This window comes from Chelon labrosus (assembly GCF_963514085.1).
Source record: "Chelon labrosus genome assembly, chromosome: 5".
NCBI lineage: Eukaryota > Metazoa > Chordata > Actinopteri > Mugiliformes > Mugilidae > Chelon > Chelon labrosus.
Window position 1 is genome coordinate 15,812,049 of NC_140341.1, and position 24,484 is coordinate 15,836,532.

Here is a 24,484-nt window from a genome sequence, read left to right on the forward strand (position 1 = left end):
CTACCTGTTGTGGTGTGTGTTTGATTTTTGCATGATAGAATTTCTTTTTGTGTAGAGCTAAAAAAAAACAGAAGTGCATTTATTTGTACATATGCAATCAATACAAAAAGGAAACTATACAAATTGAGAAGCAAAATCTGTAAACCGTGCCGTTTAGAGGCTTGTATAATCCGGGTTTTTGTCGGGACAATCAGCTCACCAGAAATCATCATCTTCGTCCTTTGGTGAATATGCTGCGATGCTGGAAAAACAAAATCAGGTTGATTAATGAAAGCCTCGAAGGATGGAAAACAGACAAACTAAAAAACAGTAGAGAGCACTTCTAAATTAACTCAGCACAAAAATTACATTAAGGAGACGAGAAACCACAGAAGCAATTGAATGTTATTGGAAGAGGATTAGGTAAGCTTTTATATTTATTAAACTTGCCTAGAGTAACAGCATAGCTCTTGAACTTGAAAACTCAAGCCACAAATCATTTAATCTATTTTGTGAAAAGTACTGAATTACCTTTCTTCTTTCTCTTCGGACAAACTCTTGGCTTCTGGGCTCTTATGTAATGCCTCCTCTCTTTCAGGGCTCTGAAAACAAAAAACAAAAAAAAGCCACTCGGGACGTGCTACAAGTTTTTTTATCCGTCTTCTACAGCAGCCTCGGAAAATTGTGCATGCAACTCACCGGCTCATGCTGCTTCTCTCTTGCTTCCAGGACCATCTTCATGTATTTCTCCAGTGGATTTTCACCTTTGGGCTCCTCCCTATCTGCCTCTAACTTCTGCTCATCGTGTCCTTCTTTCTTAATGACAGTTTCTTCTTTGTGTTCTGGCTGCTCCTCTTCTTGCTGGTTAGACAAAAATAATGTACATGAATCTTGTCAGTAGACATGTTTTTAGATGAACCTGGGGTAAGAGAATCATTACCATCTCTTTCTCCAGTCGTTCAAGTTCTTGCAGCTCTCTCTCTCTGGCTTCTTCTAGCTCCCGTTGTCTTCGTTCTTGTCGTTCTTTTCGCTTTCTTTCCCAACTTTGCTCCTCGTCATTTTCATCTTCTACCCTGGCAGATTCTCCTGACGTTTGTAGGACTTCTATAAAAATGTATTGACATGAGTCAGATCCTTGTCAGTTTGAATCATTTTGGTAAAGAGGCTCCAAAATGATTAAAATATGAGCCAACCATGAAAGATTTATAGTCAGACAAGTAGCGTACAGTACAAGATGGCTGATATCGTCATTTGGGGTCAACCACAATTCTGGGTCATTAACGGGCGGACTAGCGACTCACCCGCTTGGCCCTGCAAGTCTATTGGGTCTTCTGGGAGGTCCCGTGGGAGGGAGGCAGTGGGGCCGCCAGGGGCCTCCTCAGAGAGAGGGACAGCAGTGTCCCTCTCTCTGAGGAGAGAGAGAGGGACAGCAGTGTCCAGGAGAAGCTCTGGAATGTGGCTGGGCTCTGGAGGGAGACATGCACAAAGAGATCTTTTATGCTCCACCATAATGCAACAGGGCCAGAGGACCAGCACAGAATACATAATCAGCTGTCCTTCATCTTCACCATTGTGCAGGGCTGCTGAAAGGACACTTTGGAGGCCAGTCACACACTCATTAAAAAACGGCCATTCTCAAATCCAACACCTCCGTACCGGATACTCTACAGTTTGTTACTGGAACTGAGTTTGAATCAGTTTGTAAAACTCAACAAATATTACGTTTGAAATATTTTGTATTAACATATAGGGTATTTGCTTAGTTGATTCAGACTTTACACAGTACTCACGTCATGCATAACGGTCCTGAATGGAAAACAAACCATGTGTATGACTGATCCTCCCAGGATACAGTGAAAGTTTTCCAGTTTTAGGAGGAACAGAAAAACACTCCCAGCACTGATTGTCATACTAAAGCAGTACTTTCAAGATAGACACCCAGGGGGCTTGTCATGCCTACTCCACGTCTTACAGAGAGTCAGACTACCTAAAGAAGGACTGTGTGTCATCAGATTAAAAGTTTACAATCCTGGTCTTGATCTTTTTATGTCAAATAAAATCAATAACATCTGAATTGAATCTTTCATGTCAAGTCAAGTGCAATGAAACAGTGAATTTAAAAATACATAGTTCCATGACTGTTGTTACATTTACACTGTAGTTTAGGTTACCTGACAATAAACCTGTGAGATCTTCAAGGCTTATCTTCTCAGGCTGAGGGGAAGAATCCAAGCTGGAGAAGCCCGCCTGTAGCTTCGGTGGACTGAAAGAAACAGAGGCGAGCATTAGTATTCACCACCTTTATGTGAAGTGTATAAAATGCTGCAATGTCCTTGTCAACTCGATGCCAGATGGTACCTGGATTGGTCTCGCGCCGTGCTCTTGAGCTGAGGACTGCGAGGTGGACTGAACTCAGAGGAAGAGTCACCTGAGGTCGCCACCTCATTGTAGGGGGCATTACGGAGCTGTCTGTCAGACGGCAGATTGGGGAATGGTACTACAGACACAGCTGCTTCTAAGAAGAATGAAAAGTTTAGATTAGAAAATACCATCTGGGAGAAGGGTTTGACACAAAAAAAATAGTGTTATGCTTTGTGAAGTGTTTTGACGGGATAAAGCATTTTATGAAGGTACCTTCCACAATCTCCGTTTGAAGTTTGTTTCTGGAAGAAGAGCGCGGAGTGGAGGGAAGGCGTTTTGATGGAACGAAGCTTTCGTCCTGAGGGTGTCCATCTCTTAGGAACAGAGGCTCAGTCAATGAGTGGAGACTGTGGTCAATGAAACCTGTCGCCTTGGGTCGATAGTGGTCTTCTGAGAAGGTCACTCTTGTCTGAGCAGGGGGTGAGGTGTTTCTGGTGTCGTAGGAGTGGGATCGGATCGTTTGAGGAGAGAGTGGTCCTTGTGAGATCTGCGCTTTGTGGGCTGAGTGGGTATGTGAATGATAAGAGTGTTGTTTTCTAAGTGGAGAGTCGGGGCGATGCGATGGATGTTGTGGGGAAAAGGGTCTTGGGGGACGCATGTGTGAGATGGTGGAGTGCACTGCCCTCTGCTGGTAGTTCCTGTAGGCTTCCTCCAAGGTCTCGGCCTCCTCCTGCAGCTCCTTGATCCGAGCCTTGGCTTCGGCCACCATCTCAAGGTCTGGGTCTGGACCGTCACTCCGATGAGATTTGTGTCCTCGCTGAGGCCCACCTGCTTCACAAACATCATCATAACCCACCCTGGCCCTCAGCAGGGGTCTGTCCACATAGATGTCAGGGGGAACCAGCTTGTCAGCACTGAGCTCCAGCACTGAGCGATCGACAAGGGAGGGCTTGGGGTTACGTAGTACTTCATTTTCAAGAGCTGCCATCATTGAATGAATCACACAAAACAAATAAAGGGAGAGAGGAAAAGCAAACAAGAAGAAAGTTGAGCACTAATACTGAAGACCAGCCACCATAAAAGTTCAGAGAAATGGTTAGAAAACTATGTTACATGCAGCTACGTCTTAAATCCAGTTACTACTACTTGAATTTGGCTGTTTTTCTTGTTTCCATCCCTTTAACAAGAGATAATGGACAGAACAAAAAGATCTATGGAAGAAAGGAGCTAAATAAAGTTAACTACTCATAAATTATCCATTGTAACATGCATAACTATATAGTAACTAATGTGATTTGTAGTGACTAGTCACACTAAGACATGGTAATCATGCATGTCTCATCACAGGTACCTTGTTGCGTTTGGCGAAGCTGCATTTTGATGTCCTCAGTGTGGTTATTCGTCCACTGTAACTTCTCTTCGCACTCTATCAGCTGAGCCTTGAGCTGAGCACTCCGCTCCACCTGCAGAAAGCAAACAGGAGGACATGAGAGGTTATTGTTTACGCACTGTATAAGGTCTGTGCGAAGTATTTGATATGTGCAGCACACACCAAACGCTTAAAGCTTAAAGACACACTCCAGTCACAAAAGGAATTCTCAGAGGGGAACCAAAACTGCATTAAAAAAAAAAAGATCACATAGTTTCCCACAGTCTGCAAGGGGCTGACCTCACTCTGAAGCTGCGTCTGGAGCACCTGTTTCTGGTTTTCAAACTCGTCCTCATCCAGTTTGCGAGCGCTCTGCAGCCTCCGATGCTCCATCTGCAAAGCTAGTTGCTCTTTGGATGGCTTGGCCATATCTGAGAGAGGGGGTCCAAACAGAATTCAAAACATAAACTTAATGTACCGCTTCCAGTGCAAATTGTGATTTGTGGGAAAAATGTCTCATGAGGAAAGAATCTGGTGACTGGAAGAAGTGGTTCAGATTTAAGGCGTAAAACATTTTGTAATGCTCCCATTTCAGAGTTTCAGCCGTATTGGATCTGACCAGCATAAAATTGCAGCATATGGAGTTTATCACCACATGTCTGTCTTCCGTTAGTGAGGACAAGAAGGGCCCACTGCTCCCATGCCCCATCCTCAAACAGGAAGAATGCCATATCCCTCAGAGAGAGGTAAATTTTAGTTTGCAATGAGAAAAGGAAGCTCTCTCTCTCTCTCAGCTCACAGTGCTCTCTGCTCCTGTTCACTCCACTTCTCACCCTCCCTCCCCTCATTGGTTGTCTGCAAAGCTACAAACATGTCACAGAGGCCCCACATTGGCAGGCAGGACACATTCAAAAAGACTCAGAGTCAGTGGAAAAGACTAGCGTGAATGCTTCACAGTACACTGCTCCTCACACAGCTCACAAAGAGCTAAAGACTCCAGCACTCTGAACACCACACAGGAACTGGATTTATCTCCTAATCAGAAAAGTGACGCAAGGTTGACATTTTAAGAGTGATAACCTGCACACAGTTCATCTCCAAGACACAAAGCAATGACTTGTGCATTATGAGAAGCAGACCGAAAAACCAGAGTCTGTTTTTCTTATATTAACTGGAAGGGGAAACTGCAGCGGGACAATACACCTGGGAGGTACATAAGTACAGATGCCATTCTTCACCTGCACGGAGAAGCCGGCTCTCCTCTCGGGCATCCTCCAGCTGCTTCTTTAGCAGCTGCAGCTGCCCCTGCAGCTCTGCTTTGTCTCTCTTGAGGCTGGGGTAGTCACTCATGGTCTCTAGTCTTTCCCTTAACAGCTCCTTCTGTTGAGTGAGCAGAAAAATCTGCTGCTGGGCTGTGTCTAGCTCAACCTGAAAACAAAAGAAGAAACATTACAGAGCAGGCAAAACATAACTAGAGACTTAAAATGAATTACAGAGTAACAATGCAGTTATTACAGACTCATACCGAATAACACTGAAGAGGGATAATTTAACATAAAGTGGATGAATGGACATGTGATGTTTACCTGCAGTCGTTTCAGCTTTGAACACGCTCTGTTGTGGTCGTCTAATTTGGAGTTGACTAAAGCTGACTCCTTTTGAATACGAACAGTTTCCTCTGTAAAATAAAATGATGCAAACACAATGAAACCATGGGCAACAGCAACCCATCCGTTCGTGAACTGCATTAACTTAAATACTTACCTTTGTTTCTGTTCTCGCTTTCTGTGAGTTTTTCTGTTCTCTTGATATATTCCTCCTTCAGCTCAAGCTGATACCTAGTTGTATAAAGGTTTAAAACTTATAAAGAACATTTAAAAAAAAACAAAAAACAATACAAACTCATAAAAGCAATGCATTATTTGTATGATATGTTACTATATAGTTGTCACAGCAAGCATCTTACCAGATTATCTTTAATCTTTGACATTTATTCATAAAGAAAATCGTTTTTCTGAAACTCACCAAGAGTATTCAAACTGCTTGAGTAGAAAATTTGTTCCGTTTGTATCTGAATGGCAAATCTAGTACTGACAGAATAGTTCTTACTTTAACCCTCCAAAAAAAAACAAAAAAAAACATGACGTCCCTGGTCACACACGAACAACCATAAAACAGATTAATACCCTAAATTTAGTGTAAGAAGTAAAGTGAATTACAGAGAGTGCGTGTGTGTGACCAAAATAATGTGTTTATGAGGATGTGAAGTAACATCAAGCGGGTCAAATGAGACATTCGATGTTCAGCATGAAAATACCTGGAAAGATCGTTCTTCAACCTTTGGTCGTATGTGTCCTCCATAGTCCTCACGGCCAGTTCTCGCCTCCTCAGCAGCTCTTCAGTGGTCTTGATCTTCTCTTCATGAATCTGACAAGTCCTATCAACGTATGAACACAGTAACATTCTCATTAAACACAGTGAGAGAGCATAGTACTGTTTTACTAACAAGAATAGTTAAAAGCGGGTCTTACTTTTCAAAAGCCTCCATTCTTATCCTCAGCTCATTTTCTCTGTTACGGACAGTTTCAATTTCTTTCAGCACTGACTGTCTCTGCATGTAGACATTTTTTTCTTCAATCTAAAGAAAAGTGAAATAAAAATAAGGGACTTAAGAACAGAGTGATGTTCAGAGTCTACTTTAACTATATGGTATCCAAAAGTATCAATCATATTTTAACGTAGGAAAGCAGGAAATAATCAGGAAAAACAAAAAATGAGGTTCTGACGTGAAACAGGAGAAATATTCAAGATTCTTTTCTATTTATACGTCAGCAAGCAAATTGAATCAGATCTGTGGCACAGAGCATGTCAACATCTCTGCACAAAAGGTTTCCTTCAGATGTAGCCTTCCACTGAAGTAATGTTTAGATGAAACTCAGGTGGATTTGATTCACTCATTATTTACAAGTCAAAAATATTGCTGTGTCTCGTTTTTCCAGCGGACCATTCCTTACTAAACATGGCATTAGAAATTAATTAAAAAGTCAGAAGTAAAATTATTATTCTGAGCAAGGATGAGCTTTCTCAGAATCAAATCACGGCTAGACTAAAGGTTCCTTGGGAACATCGGAAATTGGATCAGTTGCAAAATCAGGCTGATCACAAGTAACCCCAACATTAGAAGATAACTAAATCAAGCTTTGTTCATTCCGAGATAGAAAAGCAACACCAGCACAGCTGCAGAATTTGGTAAACAAAGAGCATAATGCTCACAATTAGCTTGTCAAAATGTCTAATAGAGTCTTCAAGGACAAAAAGTGTCTCTAAACATCTAATCAATGAATCCAAGCTTGAGATTTGTGGCAGTAATAGCAGGGTGTATGTAAGGAAATAAAAGGAGACAGGCACATGGTGTTGGAAATATTCAAGTCTAATCGTGTTTTTCTACTGGGACTCACGCACCAAATACACTACACCGTGACCAAGGAGCAGCAGCTCTCCATTCTTTAGAGATATTCTGCACCCTCTTGTTCTCATCTTTGTAGAGAAGGATTCATGCAGCAACAACAAAAGTAATGACCCCAAACACACCTCAAAACTTTGCATTGACTATTTGAAGGTCAAATGAGACCCAGGAGTGCTGACTGCCATGGGCCTTTCTCCTGAGTCACCTGCCCTCAGCTCAACATTTATAGGGCCACTCAAAGACTGAGAAAGCCAAACATTCCTAATGCCACCAGAAGCTCTATGAAACATTTTCAGTCCATGCTGGGGTAAGATCAGATTTTATGCAAACAACAAAAGGGAGGCAAACAAATACCAAGGAATTCAAAATTCCTGCACATTTTACAAAGATCTCTCAACTCAATTCATTAAGCTACTTGTAAAATAAAATAACAAAGGTTAAATCAAATGTAAAATAGAAGTATCTTCACTCATAGTATCAGACTGTTGGACCTCATTGCATATATTGAAAGATTAGCGCTACAGAACCTTACCTCTTGTTGTTTTTGTAGCCGATCAATGGCATTTTTCTCCCGGTCCATCAGTGCCTTTGCCTTCATTTCATAGGTCCTCTCCAACTCTTGCTTCAGCTTATCAAATTCTTTATGAAACTTGGATTTTTCTTCCATCCTCACCTTCGCAATTTCGACATCTTTAAAATGCTGCATCTTAAAAACAGAAGCATAACATACACCATAGTGACGTAAGCGCAAGGAAAGTTACTCGATCACAAAGCACGGCTTATTTTTAAACACGTATGCGGATATATGCGCAAACCTTTGTGTTCATCTCTGCTTCCAGCTGTGCTTCAGTTTCTTTTCTATATGCAGCCATTTTCGTTTGGAATGAAAACATTTTGTCGTCGCTGTAGCTGAAGCCCTCATACTCTTTGTCAATCATTTTCATCTTCTCCACTACAAATGGACAGAGAGGCAGAAAACGTTAAAAACTCTCAGGCCGAGCGGGAGGCTTTTGGAATATAAAACATCCGATATTGCTTGATCATACCAAGAGACTCTCCATAGCTTGACAAGCTGGTTGTCTGGGTGTCAGCATCATGGTGTAGGCTGTGATCGTGGTGGTGCGTTAGCTGTGTGAGAAGATTGATCAGGAACCCTGCAAGACAAATACACAATATATTAAAGACAGGATTTGGGAGCAGAAGTGGACTTATAAGAATGAAACTGGATGCCACACATACCTTTATCATTGTTTTCTTTATTTGAATACTGAAAAAAAAACAATAATACAATTGTTATTAAAAGCTGTTATTTATGCCCCATTCATAATTATTAACAACAACAATACTCTAAATAATATTCTTACTTACCAAGGATGTGTAAAGGGCTGATTTGGGATTAATTTTAAGAATCTGAAGAAGGTCTTCTTTAGTGAAAACCTGCAAAAATGGAATCAGAGACCAGCATCTTAGTCTGCAGTGATATTCCTGACAAATAAACAAAAGGAGTGATACGCACCTTTTCTTTAGACAAGCCACATTCAGGGTAGAAGACAGACAGTGTGTACTCAAACCCTGAGATGCGAAGATGATCAGCTACTATGCTGTTACAGGCTGAAACTAAAATGGGTTCAGATTTCGCAGGTACTGGCCTGGGAACCGGTTCTGGTCCAGTCACAGGTTGACATTTTAACTCCTGGATGAGCTGATTTCGCAGCTGGACCTGAATCCGATGCGGAGAGTAAAAGAACAAGAAGAAGGATGAAGACAAACCCTTTTTTTCCAGTAAGAACCAACAACAATATTATTAGCACTACTTACTTTGAGTGTGTCGAGTACTCCTTTATTTTTAAAAGTCTGATAGAGTCTTTTTCTTAACTCATCTGGGGATAACGCATCTTCTTTGGACGAGGACATAACTGCTGAATGTCTGCGAGTCCAGCACGGCGAGGACCCAGTCGTTTTCAACAAATATTCTTCACCAGTGTTGGACTTTTATCACTTTATCTTCTTACCAAGAAAGAGAATTATGTCGTTAGTTACCAGCCTGGCAACCAGAGAGTGTCTCGGCGTCCCTTTCTACTAGGAGGAGTTCCTGAAACATTTAAATCCGTCAACGGAAACTGTAGTTCGGAGCTGGCTCATAGTTATGACGTAACCGGAATAAAAATAAAAGCAAATTGTTTATTATCACTCAAAAAAATAATAATAATTTGTGTTACAAAAGTTTCAGTATTTCTATAAAGTTATTTAAAACAAAAACATTTGCTAACGTGTTTTACACAGGTAGCGGTAAATATATTTTGGCTACTTCCCTATGTCGTCATCTTTTTGCGACTGTTTTTCAGCTTTTCAGGAAGCTAAATTAACAGGTAAACAAAATTCGATTATTATCAATTTTAGGATTAAATCCTTGTTGTGCCTGTACTGTTTGCTTATACCTTTTCACGTCGTATTATGTTTAGCTTTAGAATAACTGAAAGACATACTCATATAAAGTGTTAGTGAAACAACGTCGTTGACGTTAGCTTCCTTAGCCGAATGGTACACTGTTATTAAGGTATGCTAACTGCTGCACCTATTTGACCTATTTAATTTGATTTCTATAGATTTGGGATAGGTTTGGCTTTGCTAAGAAGAACAGAAAAAGATGTCTGGAAGCTTCTACTTTGTCATGGTTGGTCATCGCGACAATCCAGTGTTTGAGATGGAGTTCTTACCATCTGGGAAGCCTGAATCAAAGGTAACATGGCTTATTTATGCACACCATTACACTTTGCTTGAAAGCTTAGTTTATGTTTTTAAATTGTTCATAATTCTAACAGTGGTTATCAACGATGACACTATTTAGACTACAGTGTATAAGACAATCTAGCAGACTAAACTATCACTCCCTTTAAATCTCTGTGGGAGTGTTTTCTTACTTTTTCTTTTTTTTTTTGATAAAATGTGTTTTATTGACTGCAGGATGACCATCGTCACCTGAACCAGTTCATTGCACACGCAGCCCTGGATTTGGTGGATGAAAACATGTGGCTGTCCAACAACATGTACTTGAAAACAGTGGACAAGTTCAACGAGTGGTTTGTTTCTGCCTTCGTCACTGCAGGACATATCCTTTTTCTATTCCTCTGGATTTCTGTTTTTTTTGTTCCCTCGTAAGATATTAATTGCCCGCATGAATACCTCCGAACATTGTTTATGTGCAGTAACTGCTATTACAAAATGACTGGAATCGTGCTGTAGTTAACTGAAAGAAGAGTCAGATACAAAAAAAACTATATGGCCAGTAGAATAGTTTTAATGAATTCATTTCAGGGGTGTTCATCTGGAGTTTGGTTACAGTAATGATGCAAAGAAGCAGACACAATTCCTTTATTAATCAAAAAATAAAAAATAAAATAAAGGAGCACTTTATATATTATTCTCTCACACAATCTTCAACATTTAAGATTTATTGTATTTAAGTGTTTTATGACATTAAGGATTTAGTAATGGTCTGAACAAAATTTGCATTCTGGAGCTCTCGCCTTGCGCTGCGAGATCTCTTTGCTTCTATATCAGAGATTAATGAAAAACAGTCATATAGTTGTGGTCCTATATAACATTTTACTTTGCAACATAATGCGATCGTGTTGTCATTTTTTTTATTCTGTACGTCATCGTTTTATTTTCTTTAATTAGCCACACATATAAGATTCATCATGCTGCACGATGTGCGACAAGAAGATGGAATCAAAAACTTTTTTAATGATGTATATGACCTATACATTAAGGTAAGCACTCTTCTATGTGACACGAACAACTTGTTGCATTTGGTCAGCATTTCAATCTGATTGCGTTTTGCCTTTCAGTTCGCAATGAATCCATTCTACGAAACCAATGCGCCGATCCGCTCAACAGCCTTTGAGAGGAAAGTCCAGTTTCTTGGAAAGAAGCATCTCCTGAGTTAATCGTTTGACACACGGACTTTAATTCATCCTGTCTATTTGTTGTATTATACTTGACACATTTGTTGAATGTCTATGTTTGATTTCCTGTTCTACAAAATGCATCGTTGATTTGTATAAAATGTTTCTTGTCTGATGTAGTTTCTATTTTTTGCTTGGTACAGGCAGGACTACTTATAATATCAACATTAAGGCTTAGAAATTGCTATTTTGCCAAAATACAATGAGAACAACATTTACAATAAGAGACACAAAGGCATAGGTTTTACTTCATCCAACAGTTGAAATAATCATCGCAGTGGGTAGAAAGCGTGGCAGCATGGGATGAGTTAGTTCAATTAGAAAAATAAACTGACTTATCAACAGTCTTCAGGCTATGAAACATGCTTTACAGACAGTTCTCAGGCTTTTTTATTTATCATTTGGCATAACAGTAGTACAACTTTGAATATAGATTAATGTATTTGAACTAGTTTAGGTAAATGAATGGTTCGCTACTTTTTTAAGCTGTGGGAAAGGCTTTCAACTGTTAAGTGTAAAAAAATGTTAACTGAGTGCTTTAAAATCAAAAACCGTCATTTAAAACAATAAACCCAGCAATAAGGAACAAGGATCATTCAGGAAATAGTCCTCTGATGATTTGATTCAGTGATTTTCAAGGTAAAAACAGCTTACAAAATATAAAAATTTCCAGAAACTTAAATATACCATATCCCATGCATGTTAAGGTTTAATATTTATTTTCTGATAGGGGGACAAACCCCTCAGTGCTTCCAGCACAAAGTCATTCACGATGCAGTGTGCACAAACAAATCTAAAGGTGCAGTAATCACAAGCCTCAAGTTGTTAGTTAAACAAAGTAGTGCCTTAGCTACTTCATAATTCTCAGAAAAAAATGCTATTGAGAGGTAAAAATTGTAATAATGCAATTATTTTCTAAATATACTGGTCATCACGGTGCTTTTTTAAAGCCCATTGTTAGTCCAAAGATTTAAGAGTTACGTTATAGAGTTTCCTTTATGACAGAATGGACTATGAGCCATGTGAGAACTGAAAACATTTCATTGACAACCGGTAGCCTTGGGTCACAACGAAATAGTCTCATTTTCTGTAATCCATTTAAAGCCTGACTTTTGAACTGTGGCAGTATAAAAGATTCAGTGCTGTGAGGTTTAGTTGTAATTCAGCTGGGATTAATTTTAGTGTTTTTCTCTTCTTTTTTTTTTAAACATTAGTCCATCTATTAGCATTATCAAACCTTTAACAGTGTAACAAATCACAAAGCCAGTAGCATAATTTGTTTAAATAAGATGTTATTACAGCATTGCACACCTACAGCCTCGTCACGTAACGGGCGTAATAGTGAAATGTTATTAACTCTTGGATGTTATGAACAGCAAGTGGCAGCGGAGCGAGGCTTTCTGTGGAGCTTGACTGTGTCCGTGGGGATGAGGTGGTCCGTTCTTTCATCCATTGCCAATACTCTACGCACCGCCTCCTCAAAGGCCACCGCTACATTGGTGGCGTCCTTGGCACTGGTCTCATAATAAGGGAAATCACCATTCTCTTGGCACCATTGTCGAGCCTCCTCAGAAGACACCTGCCTCTCTGTCACATCCACTTTGTTGCCCAAGACTACAAACGGGAACTTCTCCGGCTCCTTGACGTCTGCATAGTAGATGAACTCCTTCTTCCAGTTATTTAAGTTGAGGAAACTCTGGTTATCATCTACGCTGAAGGTGAGCAGGCAGCAATCAGAGCCACGGTAGAAAGGAGTCCTCAGGCTGCGGAAGCGCTCTTGGCCAGCAGTGTCCCAGATCTGCAGGGTAACTTCATGGCCATCTACCTCCAGGTCCTTGTTAAGGAACTCGACGCCGATGGTGTGGAAAAGGTGTGCATCGAACTTGTTGGTGACATAACGATTCATGATGGAGCTCTTCCCAACACCACCGTCACCCAGCAGGATGACTTTCAGCAGGGCTGGCTTCGCTGTCATGGCTATTCGCTCCTTATCGACCACTTAAAAATAATTTACCTAATGGAAAGACGCAACATATGGAGAATATTTTTAAGATCTGATTTTTAAATGAATCACTGATCACACTACATAGTACTACAAGTTGTTGATTGATGTATATTTTAAACGTCTTTTCCTTACCCCTGATTGATTTAGAACACCTCTACTTGTCAGGACCATGTGCTGTAAAACCCCAGTCCTCGGTCACATGCTCATTTGTTTAATGCTGTTGTGAGCGGCCATGCAGGTAAAGTTCAACCAGCTGTAACACAGTGACAAACGGTCAGTTTCCTTATTATCTGATAGTCCAGGGCAGCAGTTACAGTAGAGAAAGACCATTGCTCCAAAACACTCTTTAGCATTAAAGGTACAAAAACGTTACGCTGATTAGAATCACATGAATGTCTAGCTCGTAATTATACACAATATTAAACAAGAACATCATAGCGCGTCAATGGAAAGAATCCGAATTATGGGACTGTCAGCTAGCTTGTTGCTAATTAAGCTAGGCTAACATGAAAGGGGAAAACAAGACAGCACAGCTGGAGTTAGGTTAATGTTGTACACTAAATTAGCTTCGGCTAGCTCGGGTTTTGAAGAGTCCAAGACACGTACCTTACAATTTGGGACAGGCACACAGCTACCGAGTCATGGAAACAGAAACAAGGAAATATTATAATGCATCAGTTTAGTTTGACAGCTCCTCGACTTGGCGTGGCTCGACACAACGTCAGGTCGCACCGTTTCCTGGTCAACTCCAGGGGTTCGATGTCAACGCTGCTAACTAGCTAACTAGCTAACGGTAGCTACATCGACAGCCTCGGATCATGTGATCTTGTCAGACAGTAACAGCCGACGTGCGCTGAGGTAACGTCTCAGGCTCGTACATGTAACATTAATATTTTCACAGTGGTCTTATATGGGGGGGGGGGGGGGGGGGGGGACAATATATATTCCCTTTTAACCGTTACAGTTTATTCTGCCGTTAGTTAGCATTAACATCAGTCCACCGGTAACATAAGCTAGTGAACAACGGTTACATCTTTGTATTAATGAGGCGCCGCCGCTAGAGGGCGACATTTAGCTGCAGTGCTTTCAAGATGCAGAGCTAGCATCGCCTAGCTAGCATTTGTTGCACTGTAGCCAGATTTGAGCTAAAATGTCCACCTAAGAAAGAAAAAACAATACCACAATCTAAAAATATTATAAAGGCATGTACTCAAATAGATCCTGCAATTCTGGTAAGTAAACGTTCACATTTTCATTTCCTCCAAATCAAGAAAACTCATATACCTCAGAAATTTACAGACATTAAGCTCCACCTGGAACAGCCCTGACTTTATAAAATCCACAAGATAATGTCTGCCCCTCGTCGTTTGTAGGAGAAAATAATCCCTACTTTTTTTGGATGGCTGTGTTGTTATTAAAACATTCTTTCTTGCACATGTTGGACGTAAATTGACAGCTGGCATCCATAAATTTAAAGTTTATTTGTGGTGGCATTTCCATTGTTTACATATTCCCAAGTTACCCTAATGCTGTCTGCCAAGTTTGCACACGCCTGCAGTAGGTAACTTGATCACGAGCTGCCATATCCACACAATATTCGAAGTGAAAAAATAACTGATAGGCAGAATTAGAAAAAAAAGATTTAATGTTATAATACAGTATAATTTGAAAGCAAATTTTACAGCATTTATGCACGAATACTTCTATGAACCTTTTAAACTACACTGCCTTCAAAAACAGATACTCATCTAATATATAACTCACCTAAGGATTCACATTACATGTAACTGATTATTTTTAGTTAACTTCGGCAACGCATGGTCACATACACAACAAAAAGGCTAAGCACAATACTGTTAAACCTAACTAACAGATAAAATTAGCATTTCCACCAATTCCTGAGATGGGAGTTATCTGTATTACAAGAGGCTGCCTTGAATATCTCAACAAACAATGTAGCAGGATGCGTTGCTGTACATTAGCAGCATGATGATTAAGTCAACTTGCATGCACTGATTGTATGTATTCTTCCCTTTAGACCGCTTGGCTGAGACACTCCATGAGGAAGGCAGAATAATTTGGACAAGAAACAGGACTCATTTAGGGCAGAGTTGTTGATCTGAAGTGGAGACGATTAAAAGATTGGACCGGTGTCGTCTTGGCAGGGACCTGGGGTCATCACAACATTGTCCAGCCCTATCTCGCCTCCGACACCTTTCCCACGCTGAGCCTCGAAGATGATCTGAAAGACATTCAGTGGTAACAAATTTAATTTTAGCTAGCCACAAGTATAGTTATTATTATAGATATTATTATTATTTAGCTGCTACTTCATTGCTTTGGAAATCATCTATCAATATGTTGTCGAATAAGTAAAGGACTCACAGACTCTGGGGCCTCTTCTGTCCAGGCCACGGTGAGAAGCTCCGTCTGCCAGCTTTGGTCTCTGCTTTGGCCCTGCTCCCATACTGGATAAGCACTGTTATTCACCATCACCCTGAGAGTGCCCACATTATGGCCCACCACACGGTAGTCAAAGGTGAGGCAGAAGCTGCCCTGCTGGACCCGGTCACTGAGAAGCAACTTCAGCTTGGCCACGTCTTCTTGCTCCCCTAGGAGGCCACTCAAAGCCATGTAGTACTCACCTGAGAGAGTTTATAGCCCATATAAGTAACTGAATGCAGAAAATGAGTTGCTCATGTTGTGAATACAATATATTAATAATTGTGTTACCATTATCATGGTATGCTACACTCCAGTCCATGTTGTCAGCCTTGTCTTGGACCCATTCGCATGCTCCCTGATCAAAGTTGCAATCCATGATATACTCTAGATGTAAAAATGCAGAAGCGGATTTTCAAATTAGACACATGAACAGATATTAAGGCAACAGACATAAGAAGGGCACATAAACACATGTTTGATTACCTTCCTGAACTGGTGCTATTTGGATTTCCTTGACTTCCGTGGCTGGGCCGAACACTGACTCAAAGTCCTCTGATACTGTGTTTGGAAAATTAAAGGAGAAAATCTGTTTAAATACATGGATTTTCAGCTAAATACACACCCTTCTGCAAGGTTCCAAGGTACACTTAGCTCATACCATTGCTGTTTACTACAACAGTTCTGCTAAAAATCCTAACTTGTTAAAATGTTTATTTTCAACAAAAACTGAAAGTAGGGGTCATTTAAGGTTGGGACCATCCAGGTTCTTTGCATTGCACCACATTAGTTGTAGTAAGGTTTACCCAATAAGTTGGCATCCGACTGTATTTCGGTGTAATATTTCAGTGATAATCGGTAAAAACGCATCTTTATCATAGTTATGCTTGTGCAAAAATGTTTCAGAAAAATGCAGCAAAGAGATTTTCCACAATGACACAAAAGCTACATAGGGGCTTTTAGCCAACAGGTGTGGACCTGTCCCGCTGTCACTCATGTCTAGGATATAACCACCCCCCGAGCATTTTAAAGCTCTTGAAGCAAATCACCCCCGTGAAAAGCAGCCTCAGACATGCAGACGAGTGACAGCTGGGGTTATTGAACCTGCTCAGCTAGAGTGGGTTAGTGTTAGAAGAGGTCTAGAGTGCTGATGACAGACTTTCCTGCAAGGAGTCAAGTCTGTTTGCACAACAGCTGTTTTGGGGAAAACATAATAAAAGGCTTGGAGGCTTTGCAACCTCCCTCCCCTCCTCCCCCTCCTCCCGGGAGATGGGAAGCAGGCCCAGGATGAGCCGTGTCCTTGGGCTCTCACATGCCAGAAGAGTAAAATTCCTCCCGGGAGGTGATGGATGTCTCGGGGCCTGTCTCCTCTTGCTATCGGATCTTTTGCTCTGATGTTTCCATCAAGATTAGCGGGGAAAGGCGACCGCATTCACGGGGTTTCTCGGTGAGATGAATATGACCACACTGCCAGTCCATTACGTCTCACAATCAACAGGCTGAAACAGATAATACTTTATCGTGCATTGCTGGGTTTCTCTCAGGCAATGGTTTATTTAGTTGGAGTTGACAGTGCTATAGGCTAAAGACTTTCCCACTGAAAAATGTATAACACGTTCATATGCTGTGGTGACATGGCTGCAAATTCTCTGTAGAGATATCAGTATGAGTGTGTTCAGCCTGTTTGTGGTTATTATGTATGCTATGGACCGCCCAGAGTAGTAGAATGGATTCATTTATACTGTACGTTGGCAATCAAAGACACTTACTGAAAACATCTCCTCTTGGACTGAGCAAGTTGTCTTCTTCCTCCTCCTCCTCCTCCTCACCTTCGTCTTCCTCTGGAAATTCCTCCAGTTGTCTTTCCTCAGTCTGGGTGCCAATGTAGACCTCTCCCTCATAGTCAAAGGGCTGCTGGTGGAGCTTAGGGGGTGGCGTTGCAACCGGCTCAGGGATAGCATTTTTGATGTCCTCGTTGCTCAGCTTACCTCCCAGAATCCGAGGTTTCACTTGGGAGTCTGGGATGACTGCAGGCAGGAAGAGGAATCAGATTAGACATAAGGATCTGCAGTCATGAGTAGGAAGTAGTATTTTACCGGGATTCAGATGGGTTTGTTATCATGTATTCTGCAGCTGTTCTCGTTGATTGCTTCCTTGCGGTTACTTACCGGTAGATGAAAACTTTTCCAAAGGAGCAAAACATTACAAAGGAACATGCTAAGACAATAGATGGGATTCAAGTCCATGCAGATAAAGTGTTCATTCCGCACAATTTGAATTGGTGCCATAGCCGCACAAGCATTTTGTCACTTTCGCTCTGCATTTAAAAAGTCATGCTGAAGATTCTCCGTCTGATATCAAGCTGTGGACATACAACATTTCCAGCCATGAGCAAGGGGGAGAGAGCTGGGGGAGGCGATCATAAAAGTACGCAAGAGGAACGGATGAATGAATGGGGTTGCAGGGCGAGAACAGAAGCAGAAGCTGGATTCCGCGGTAATCTCACCATTGAGGGAATCATCTGCACTGCCTTTGTCTCCATCCCACGGCCTCTGATAAAATGGCTTGACTACAAGAAATACAGGCATCTTCATTCACTCATTTGGCTACACGAGGCTTCACCTGTTATTATCTGGCCCTGGCCCAAAGAGTACAACTCTAACTTTCTTTCCGCTTCCTCCTCAGATGGACGGCTATAACGAGGGGTCATATTTACACAGGTGTGTTTTCAATCTGTGCCTTTCTCATGCTAACATCTGTAAAGAGGTAGTGAAGCCCGAAAGCTGGAAACTAGCTTTGGCGGGACTGCAGTTTGCTAATGCTTAAAGAGTCCTAGTGAAATATGTGAGTGTCTCCCTGGCTACTCTCACCTGGAAAAGGCCTGAGACACGTGTTTTTGCAATTAATGGCTTTACTTGACATTTTTTTTTTATGTACACGTTAAAAGACACTCCTAAAATTAACTGCTTCCTAACTCTGTGTAGCAAATCTGGGATCTCACCAGAGCATTCAAAGCCATTGCCTCTGAAGCCAGACTTGCACCTGCACTTGTAGGATCCTTGAGTGTTCAGACAGACAGCATGGTGGCTGCATTTGTGGGTGCCGGCTGCGCACTCATCAAGTTCTGGAATTGGAAGAAGCCTATTTGTACCTTCGGGAGCAGAATTGATGGCAGATGTTTCCTCTTAACAAACTCGTATACCTTACCTACACAGTCATATTTGCCGTTGACATATTTCAGGTCGTAGCCATCCTGGCACTTGCAGTAGTAGCTGCCGAAGGTGTTTACGCATTGCCTGTTGTATGGGCAGTCGTTCTTCCCAGTTACACATTCATCGATATCTGGAGGGAATGAAAACGGGCAAAATTAAAGGATTTTATATTCATGAGGTTTATACCATTCATTCAGAGAATAGCGAGCAGAATCCTTGAGATGAGCACTATACAAACACTACTGGAGTTGCTATGTAATTCCACTTACCCTCCAGTCCGTGACACTTCCGTTGAGTATTATCCTTACCAGCTGTCTGCTTCCACTTAACCACATGGAGTTATTAACTACTCTTTTTCATCTGCCAGCGGGAAGCTTCACCATCCTGGTAATCATAAACATGATCCCTCACTGGCTTCCTACTACGCAGCGTTGCTACACTGTGTTTGATGTGGTGGGAAATGAGCTCCTGATACATGTGCACAAGGAGGATTTCTAGCTGCTAGTAATAAAGGCATCACTGATGGGTTTGGACGAGATACAGTGACACATTGTCCTAGTAATCATCCTACCGCTGCGGAGAGAATAACCCAGAAGAAAATTGTGCTTCGTTCGGTGATTATAAGCGTGTTTACATAAATTTATTCCTTCAAATGCTCATGGTTTCCACTGAAAGTCTGGGCCAGCTGCCAGTTAGGAGTCTATCGTATCTGGTGCAGAGCAGATTGTCTACATTTAGCTCAGGCTGAAATTTCATAGCGAATACAGTGGCTGAAAGTCTGTCTTGTCAGACTTCATCTTCTGTACTTCAGAGGATTTTGCTTTTTGGCGCATTTTCAGAATAAACGTATGCTCTTGTTATAAATCTATTTTCGAGTGTGTTGGAACCGTGGCAGGTTTGAAACTGAATACTAGTTTATTACATCCCGTGTGTGATCATGTCAGGCTGGCTCAGTCCCTGCTCAAGCAGTTTTGCGGGAAGAAATATAACATAATTATATCCATCTGATTTACGAGCCTAGCATGCAAGAGCCATGTAATAGAATCCTTACAGATTTTCTTCCAGTGTCCAAAAACCCCAGCTAATGTGACACAGAGTGCAAAAGTCAACCCCTTGTCTCTCTTTCGATCTCTTTTCGTGTTTCTTGCTCAGATAAAGGCAGTCGCTCCATCTGTTGCAGCGATTGAGCCTGTCTGGAACACTGTGCTGCATTTGTAATCTACTGTTGTTTTGATGTGTCATGCGCGAGTGTGATTGCTCACCTACACAAGTTCTCTCATCTTGCCCCAGTTGCAGGCCTGCGGACGGGCAGAGGCAGCGGATCTCCCCCTGCACTTCTTCACAACCGTACTGACAGTGTGCAATAGAGCACGTCCTGGAGTCTACGTGCATGAACACAAACAACACACATCATCAGGTAGGCAAACCGTGCTACTCTCCGTGTGTCCGCTCAACGTATGCGTGGATAGCTGCAGCGCGGGACTCACTGGTGCACGATCCATCAGGCATTAAGGTGTATCCGTTGAGACAATAGCACTTGTAACTGCCATGTGTGTTCATGCAGCGGTGTTCGCAGGGCCGGGGCTTCAGGCCACACTCATTCAGATCTAGAAATGAGAGTCGTCTTCATTTTTCCACTTGCAACTTTTCTAAAAGTCAAACATTGAACTTAAAGCTTTAAAGAAACGCAGTAGATAAATCTTTTCAGCTGGAAATTTAATTATCCTCTACCCAGTTTGGCCAATATTTCACAGGCCCTCTTGACTGACCTCAAATACCTACCTTGATTGCACGTCTTTCCGGTGTATCCAGGGAAACACTTGCATTTGTTGGGGCCAACACACTCTCCATGCTTGCATCCGTGCTCGCACTGAGCTGGTAAAACATTTAACATGAAGAAAATACCACCACAAATGTCAGTGGCGGAGAACGATGGACTGCAGTCAAACCACACGCTTCTATTATGCAGGGGAGTTTTTTTTTAATCTCGACTGTTATTTCCTCCACTTTCTGGTTTAGGAAAATATCTTTAGTGAAAAGAATAACAATAGCTGGGACTTTGTGGCTGTAAATTTAGATTCTTTTCTCTGAATATTCTTTGTTCCTCATGTTCATGTGTTTGTATCAAAACCAAACTTGGAATCAGGACTCTTCTTACCCTCACACTGCCCTTTACTGTTTTTCTTCCAGCCATAGCAACACTCCAGTCTCCTGCCATAGCGACACACACCTGGTTGGTTTCCAGTAAGGACTTGTCTGTAGTGCCTTTGCAGAAGGAGAGACGAGTAGAAGGTAAGATGTGATTTATCAGTCTCAGTATATATAGTAAAATCAGTAGCAACAATAAACTACAGATGACAAATTTAGGTTATTAGAAAAAAATCTGGTTTCGTTTAGTCTCGCACACCCACAAACTCTAAGCTCTCCCAAATGCACGCTTCGAGGCGCCGACTTTTTAATTACGGTCCAAACAACAAACAACCTAAATAAAGTGTCTCCTCACAGGCTTGTGATAGAAGTGGGGCTCCCTGTGGAGCACCAGCCAGCTGACAGGATGCAGGCTACAAATGGAGAAAAACACACTAATCAGGCACGTCCCGCGCTGAACTGATACCTCATGCAACGCCCTGTTTCCTCCCTTTTCAGCTTTGATGTCTGTCCGCGGCTCAGATGAGAATTTAAGCGTAAAGTTATTCTGAGTGTGCTTCACGAGTCAGCATCGCTTTTAAAATATCGTGGTGCGCAGAGATTACATTGCACGTGTGTATTTTTAACCTGTAAATTAAGTTAAGATGTTAAAGATCCGTTTTCCAACAACTTAAAAACCGGGTGAACGCAAGGTCACATAAGCCACACGTCCGAATCCGACTAGATTTCGGCATCTTTATTTCTACTTTTAAGATGTGATATCCCAGATGTTCAGGCGTCGCTGGGGTTAGCATCCTAAAAGCAGCATTGGCTCCATTGGGGCTGGAGGAATCTGAGACTTGATAGAAATCAACCAGAATAGCCCACAGGAGAGAGGGGCTCCTTACTGTGACAGGTGCTCTTCTATTAACAGTTGCTGTGCCACATTTAGCTGTCCCTCTCATAGCCCTCTGTTAGCAGGGGCAGCAGTGTATACCTACCATCAAAACAACAGGTTTTCTTGTAAAGATTTAAAGCCCATAATTCAGTGCAAAATAGAGGGGTTCGCATTGCTCCACTTAAAATAATAGTATGTGGAGAAACTAGCAGCTCAAGTGTTAGTAATTCCCCTTTTATTGGCCACAGGAAGCGGGTCAAATTATACAGTAACATTTTGGGTTTAGTATTTGCATTCAGGCACCTTGAAATGTGCAAGATTTTTACACTAAAAAGAAATCTATCCGACATCATACTTGAGTATCTGACTAAATATCCAAGCAAAGTTTCCACCTGCTGCAGGTCTCCGGTTTGAAACGCACCACACAACATCACACGCTCTGTTGCTCTACTTGATTGACTTACCTATGGGCTGCTGTGCTGCCAGAGGAGATGTGGAGCAGGAGGAAGAGAGCACCGAACAAAGTAAACGGCTGCATGTCTGTCACCGTGAGCAGCCGCGCCGCTTTGTTTCCCAAGGGTTTGACTTTGCCTGCAGTGAGTTCTGACTATTCCTCCCAGGGGCTTACGCTCATTAAACTGTTTAGACAGGAGCAAGTCTCAGTTGAGCCGTTACACGAGGCACGGCGGATTTCATGTATTTCCAGAACACAAAGTCAAAGTCTCCTCCAGGGGGGGAAAGAAATCTCTCTCACACTCTTTTCAAAGCTGCAGACAAACTCTGTGTCCCATAATTTGCTACCCCTTCTTCCTCTCTGAAATTCCAGAGGTGGGTTGACACTCTGTGAAATGACACTGAGACGGATAGGTGGTGACTTTTGGAGGTAGGAGTGGGTTTGTAAGGGGGGTGGGGATTATGTTTAGGGGTGCTCCTGTCTTCACTCAAACTCAGCACACAGCCACATGAAACTTTTCCTGTGGATCACCAGTAGGAAAAAAGTCATAATGTTTATTTGACGAATGCAACACAACCCATTGTTGCTTTTTTTTTTTTGCTGAGACAATGTGAGCTTTACATTTTGTCCCCCAATGGTTTGCCTTTGCCGGGTAAAAATAATTAGCTGTATCGGGTAATTATGGAAGTCAGACATGCACAGGCCTGTCATTACCAGCTGCTGTGCTCTTTGATGTCTTGCTCACAGGTAGCACGTAAAGCTTCGCGCTCTCGCACATGTTTATTCCAAGTTCAGCAATAAAAGTGTTTAATGAGTATGCACACTTTCAAAGTCAACTCTAACATCTGGTCCTGCTCATCCGTTGCCTTATAAACGAACAAGTCGACCATTTGGTTTGTTGTCGAAATGCTTCTCGGGGGTTTCGTATGAGAGTAGTTTTTCTGTCAGTCCCAAGATCTGTTTTGTTTGCTCTTTAAATGTCTGTTCAGTTCCACTCTGGGAATTGAGGCCGTGATTTGTAAATTGCAATGGAAATAGCTTTCAGATGAGATCGCTGTCTGCTGTTAAGTACTGTTGCTGAACAATAGAAGTCTGTGATTATTCTGCCGGATGGAGAGAGAAGTGTTTCAGCTTGCTAAATGGTTGCATTATCTAATGTCGTGTTTAGAAAAACAAAACAAATTCAGTCTGGACCATTGTTGCAATGCAAAAGTGATACACATTTGAGTTTGATGCTACTCAATTACCCAATGAGTCTCAAGTACAATGTCAAAGAAATCACCCCATAATGAAGTGGGGGATACACTATTATTAATTAATCATTAATTATTAAGATTAACATCATAAATCCACATGCAGCAGTTCCTCAAAACTTGATCAGTCTCTCAGCTCATCATAGTATATTCGCTATCTCTTGATTGTGTCCTTGCCTTGGCAACATGCATCCTTGAATTTTGAGCATCTGACAGAGCGCTGAAGAAAGGTGTGTGTTTTTTAGGCTGGTGAAGTAAAATAGCCACCCACTTTCTCAGGAATGTCTTATTCCACCCTTAATAATGTTATTGCCTAGAACAGGGGGACAAACAAGAGAATATTGTCAAAAAAATAGAATAGGTAAAAACGTATTGCATTTTTTTAAACAGGTAGATAGACATAGCCCCCATGACAAATTCAGGGTGCATTTGGTTTTATAACATAATATATTTGCGTGAAATTAAGTGGCAATCAAAGGAATAACCACAGAACAATGACTCTATCTGTACTGTACATAATCAGTTCTCATCTGTAAGTGACTGCAGACAAGGCAATTTTACGAAAGCCTGACATTACGTGCGGTGACCGTTTCCTACCTTCAGATACAATACTTTCACATTCACGCAGACACTCTGTTTTCCATTTCTAGTGTGAAATCTGACTCTGTACGGCCGACATCTCTGGCATGTGGGTCACGCATACTATATATTAGAGCTGTTTCCTTGGGGCTGCCGTGTTGACATCTGTGCCGTGCTGTGGTTAGGTGTTGGGTGAAGCTGATGAAGGCGTTATGGTCACAACAACAGCGCCCTCACCTGTCCAGGCAAAAGCGCCGGCCTTTTGACCAAAACTCTTGATTCTGCTGTTGGATTTCTGTGCAGATTAGTGGCTTTTCAGCTTAGTTTCAGCAAGTTTACAAAACCCTGAGCTGTAGTTATGAAGTGCACGT

The 24,484-nt window shown here is 41.7% G+C and overlaps 4 protein-coding genes across 7 annotated transcripts; 1 reads left to right on the plus strand and 3 right to left on the minus strand.

The window, feature by feature from the left end:
- Positions 1 to 24: 24 nt before the first annotated feature.
- ofd1 (OFD1 centriole and centriolar satellite protein) lies at positions 25 to 9,468 on the minus strand. The gene is made up of 22 exons (XM_084545364.1): positions 8,994 to 9,468; positions 8,692 to 8,895; positions 8,544 to 8,612; positions 8,415 to 8,442; positions 8,222 to 8,329; positions 7,991 to 8,127; positions 7,708 to 7,881; positions 6,241 to 6,347; positions 6,027 to 6,146; positions 5,474 to 5,547; positions 5,296 to 5,387; positions 4,948 to 5,137; positions 4,010 to 4,140; positions 3,692 to 3,803; positions 2,614 to 3,321; positions 2,338 to 2,494; positions 2,151 to 2,242; positions 1,281 to 1,445; positions 920 to 1,083; positions 679 to 840; positions 511 to 581; positions 25 to 241 (listed from the first exon to the last, which is right to left on the minus strand). Exons 1-22 carry the CDS (start codon positions 9,087 to 9,089, stop codon positions 196 to 198), a joined length of 3,207 nt encoding a protein of 1,068 aa, XP_084401490.1. The 5' UTR covers positions 9,090 to 9,468; the 3' UTR covers positions 25 to 195.
- Positions 9,469 to 9,508: 40 nt separating this feature from the next.
- On the plus strand, positions 9,509 to 11,255 carry trappc2 (trafficking protein particle complex subunit 2). Of its 2 annotated transcripts, XM_084545490.1 has the most exons (5): positions 9,509 to 9,544; positions 9,782 to 9,915; positions 10,140 to 10,282; positions 10,861 to 10,948; positions 11,027 to 11,255. In XM_084545490.1, exons 2-5 carry the CDS (start codon positions 9,823 to 9,825, stop codon positions 11,123 to 11,125), a joined length of 423 nt encoding a protein of 140 aa, XP_084401616.1. In that variant the 5' UTR covers positions 9,509 to 9,544; positions 9,782 to 9,822; the 3' UTR covers positions 11,126 to 11,255. The 2 variants fall into 2 exon arrangements, with proteins under 2 accessions (XP_084401616.1, XP_084401617.1); XM_084545491.1 differs by lacking the exon at positions 9,509 to 9,544 and having other exon boundaries at positions 9,590 to 9,915.
- Positions 11,256 to 11,515: 260 nt separating this feature from the next.
- rab9a (RAB9A, member RAS oncogene family) lies at positions 11,516 to 13,995 on the minus strand. Its single transcript, XM_084545489.1, has 3 exons — positions 13,755 to 13,995; positions 13,281 to 13,401; positions 11,516 to 13,157 (listed from the first exon to the last, which is right to left on the minus strand). Exon 3 carries the CDS (start codon positions 13,116 to 13,118, stop codon positions 12,510 to 12,512), a length of 609 nt encoding a protein of 202 aa, XP_084401615.1. The 5' UTR covers positions 13,119 to 13,157; positions 13,281 to 13,401; positions 13,755 to 13,995; the 3' UTR covers positions 11,516 to 12,509.
- An 806-nt stretch (positions 13,996 to 14,801) lies between these two features.
- egfl6 (EGF-like-domain, multiple 6) lies at positions 14,802 to 22,602 on the minus strand. 3 transcript variants are annotated; one of them, XM_084544328.1, is made up of 13 exons: positions 22,292 to 22,602; positions 20,961 to 21,067; positions 20,585 to 20,677; positions 20,290 to 20,409; positions 20,065 to 20,184; positions 18,798 to 18,932; positions 18,592 to 18,714; positions 18,097 to 18,159; positions 17,360 to 17,617; positions 16,077 to 16,151; positions 15,882 to 15,977; positions 15,534 to 15,793; positions 14,802 to 15,390 (listed from the first exon to the last, which is right to left on the minus strand). In XM_084544328.1, the coding sequence occupies exons 1-13, from the start codon at positions 22,363 to 22,365 to the stop codon at positions 15,283 to 15,285; spliced, it is 1,632 nt and encodes a 543-aa protein (XP_084400454.1). In that variant the 5' UTR covers positions 22,366 to 22,602; the 3' UTR covers positions 14,802 to 15,282. The 3 variants fall into 3 exon arrangements, with proteins under 3 accessions (XP_084400454.1, XP_084400455.1, XP_084400456.1); XM_084544329.1 differs by lacking the exon at positions 18,097 to 18,159; XM_084544330.1 differs by lacking the exons at positions 18,097 to 18,159; positions 18,592 to 18,714.
- Positions 22,603 to 24,484: the final 1,882 nt, after the last annotated feature.

Bases quoted from the DNA above. Each gene is read 5' to 3' on its own strand.
- ofd1 (XM_084545364.1), bottom strand. From the start codon at position 9,089: ATGTCCTCGTCCAAAGAAGATGCGTTATCCCCAGATGAGTTAAGAAAA. The intron at 8,330-8,414 runs GTATGTGTGGCA...TTTGTCTTGCAG, and splicing joins TAAAGAAAACAATGATAAAG to GGTTCCTGATCAATCTTCTC. The intron at 5,548-6,026 runs GTATTTTCATGC...TTATACAACTAG, and splicing joins TTGAAGAACGATCTTTCCAG to GTATCAGCTTGAGCTGAAGG.
- trappc2 (XM_084545490.1), top strand. From the start codon at position 9,823: ATGTCTGGAAGCTTCTACTTTGTCATGGTTGGTCATCGCGACAATCCA. The intron at 9,916-10,139 runs GTAACATGGCTT...TATTGACTGCAG, and splicing joins CTGGGAAGCCTGAATCAAAG to GATGACCATCGTCACCTGAA. The intron at 10,949-11,026 runs GTAAGCACTCTT...TTTGCCTTTCAG, and splicing joins TATATGACCTATACATTAAG to TTCGCAATGAATCCATTCTA.
- rab9a (XM_084545489.1), bottom strand. From the start codon at position 13,118: ATGACAGCGAAGCCAGCCCTGCTGAAAGTCATCCTGCTGGGTGACGGT.
- egfl6 (XM_084544328.1), bottom strand. From the start codon at position 22,365: ATGCAGCCGTTTACTTTGTTCGGTGCTCTCTTCCTCCTGCTCCACATC. The intron at 20,410-20,584 runs GTAGGTATTTGA...TCTCATTTCTAG, and splicing joins CGGAAAGACGTGCAATCAAG to ATCTGAATGAGTGTGGCCTG. The intron at 17,618-18,096 runs GTGAGATTACCG...TCCTGCCTGCAG, and splicing joins TGCAGATGATTCCCTCAATG to TCATCCCAGACTCCCAAGTG.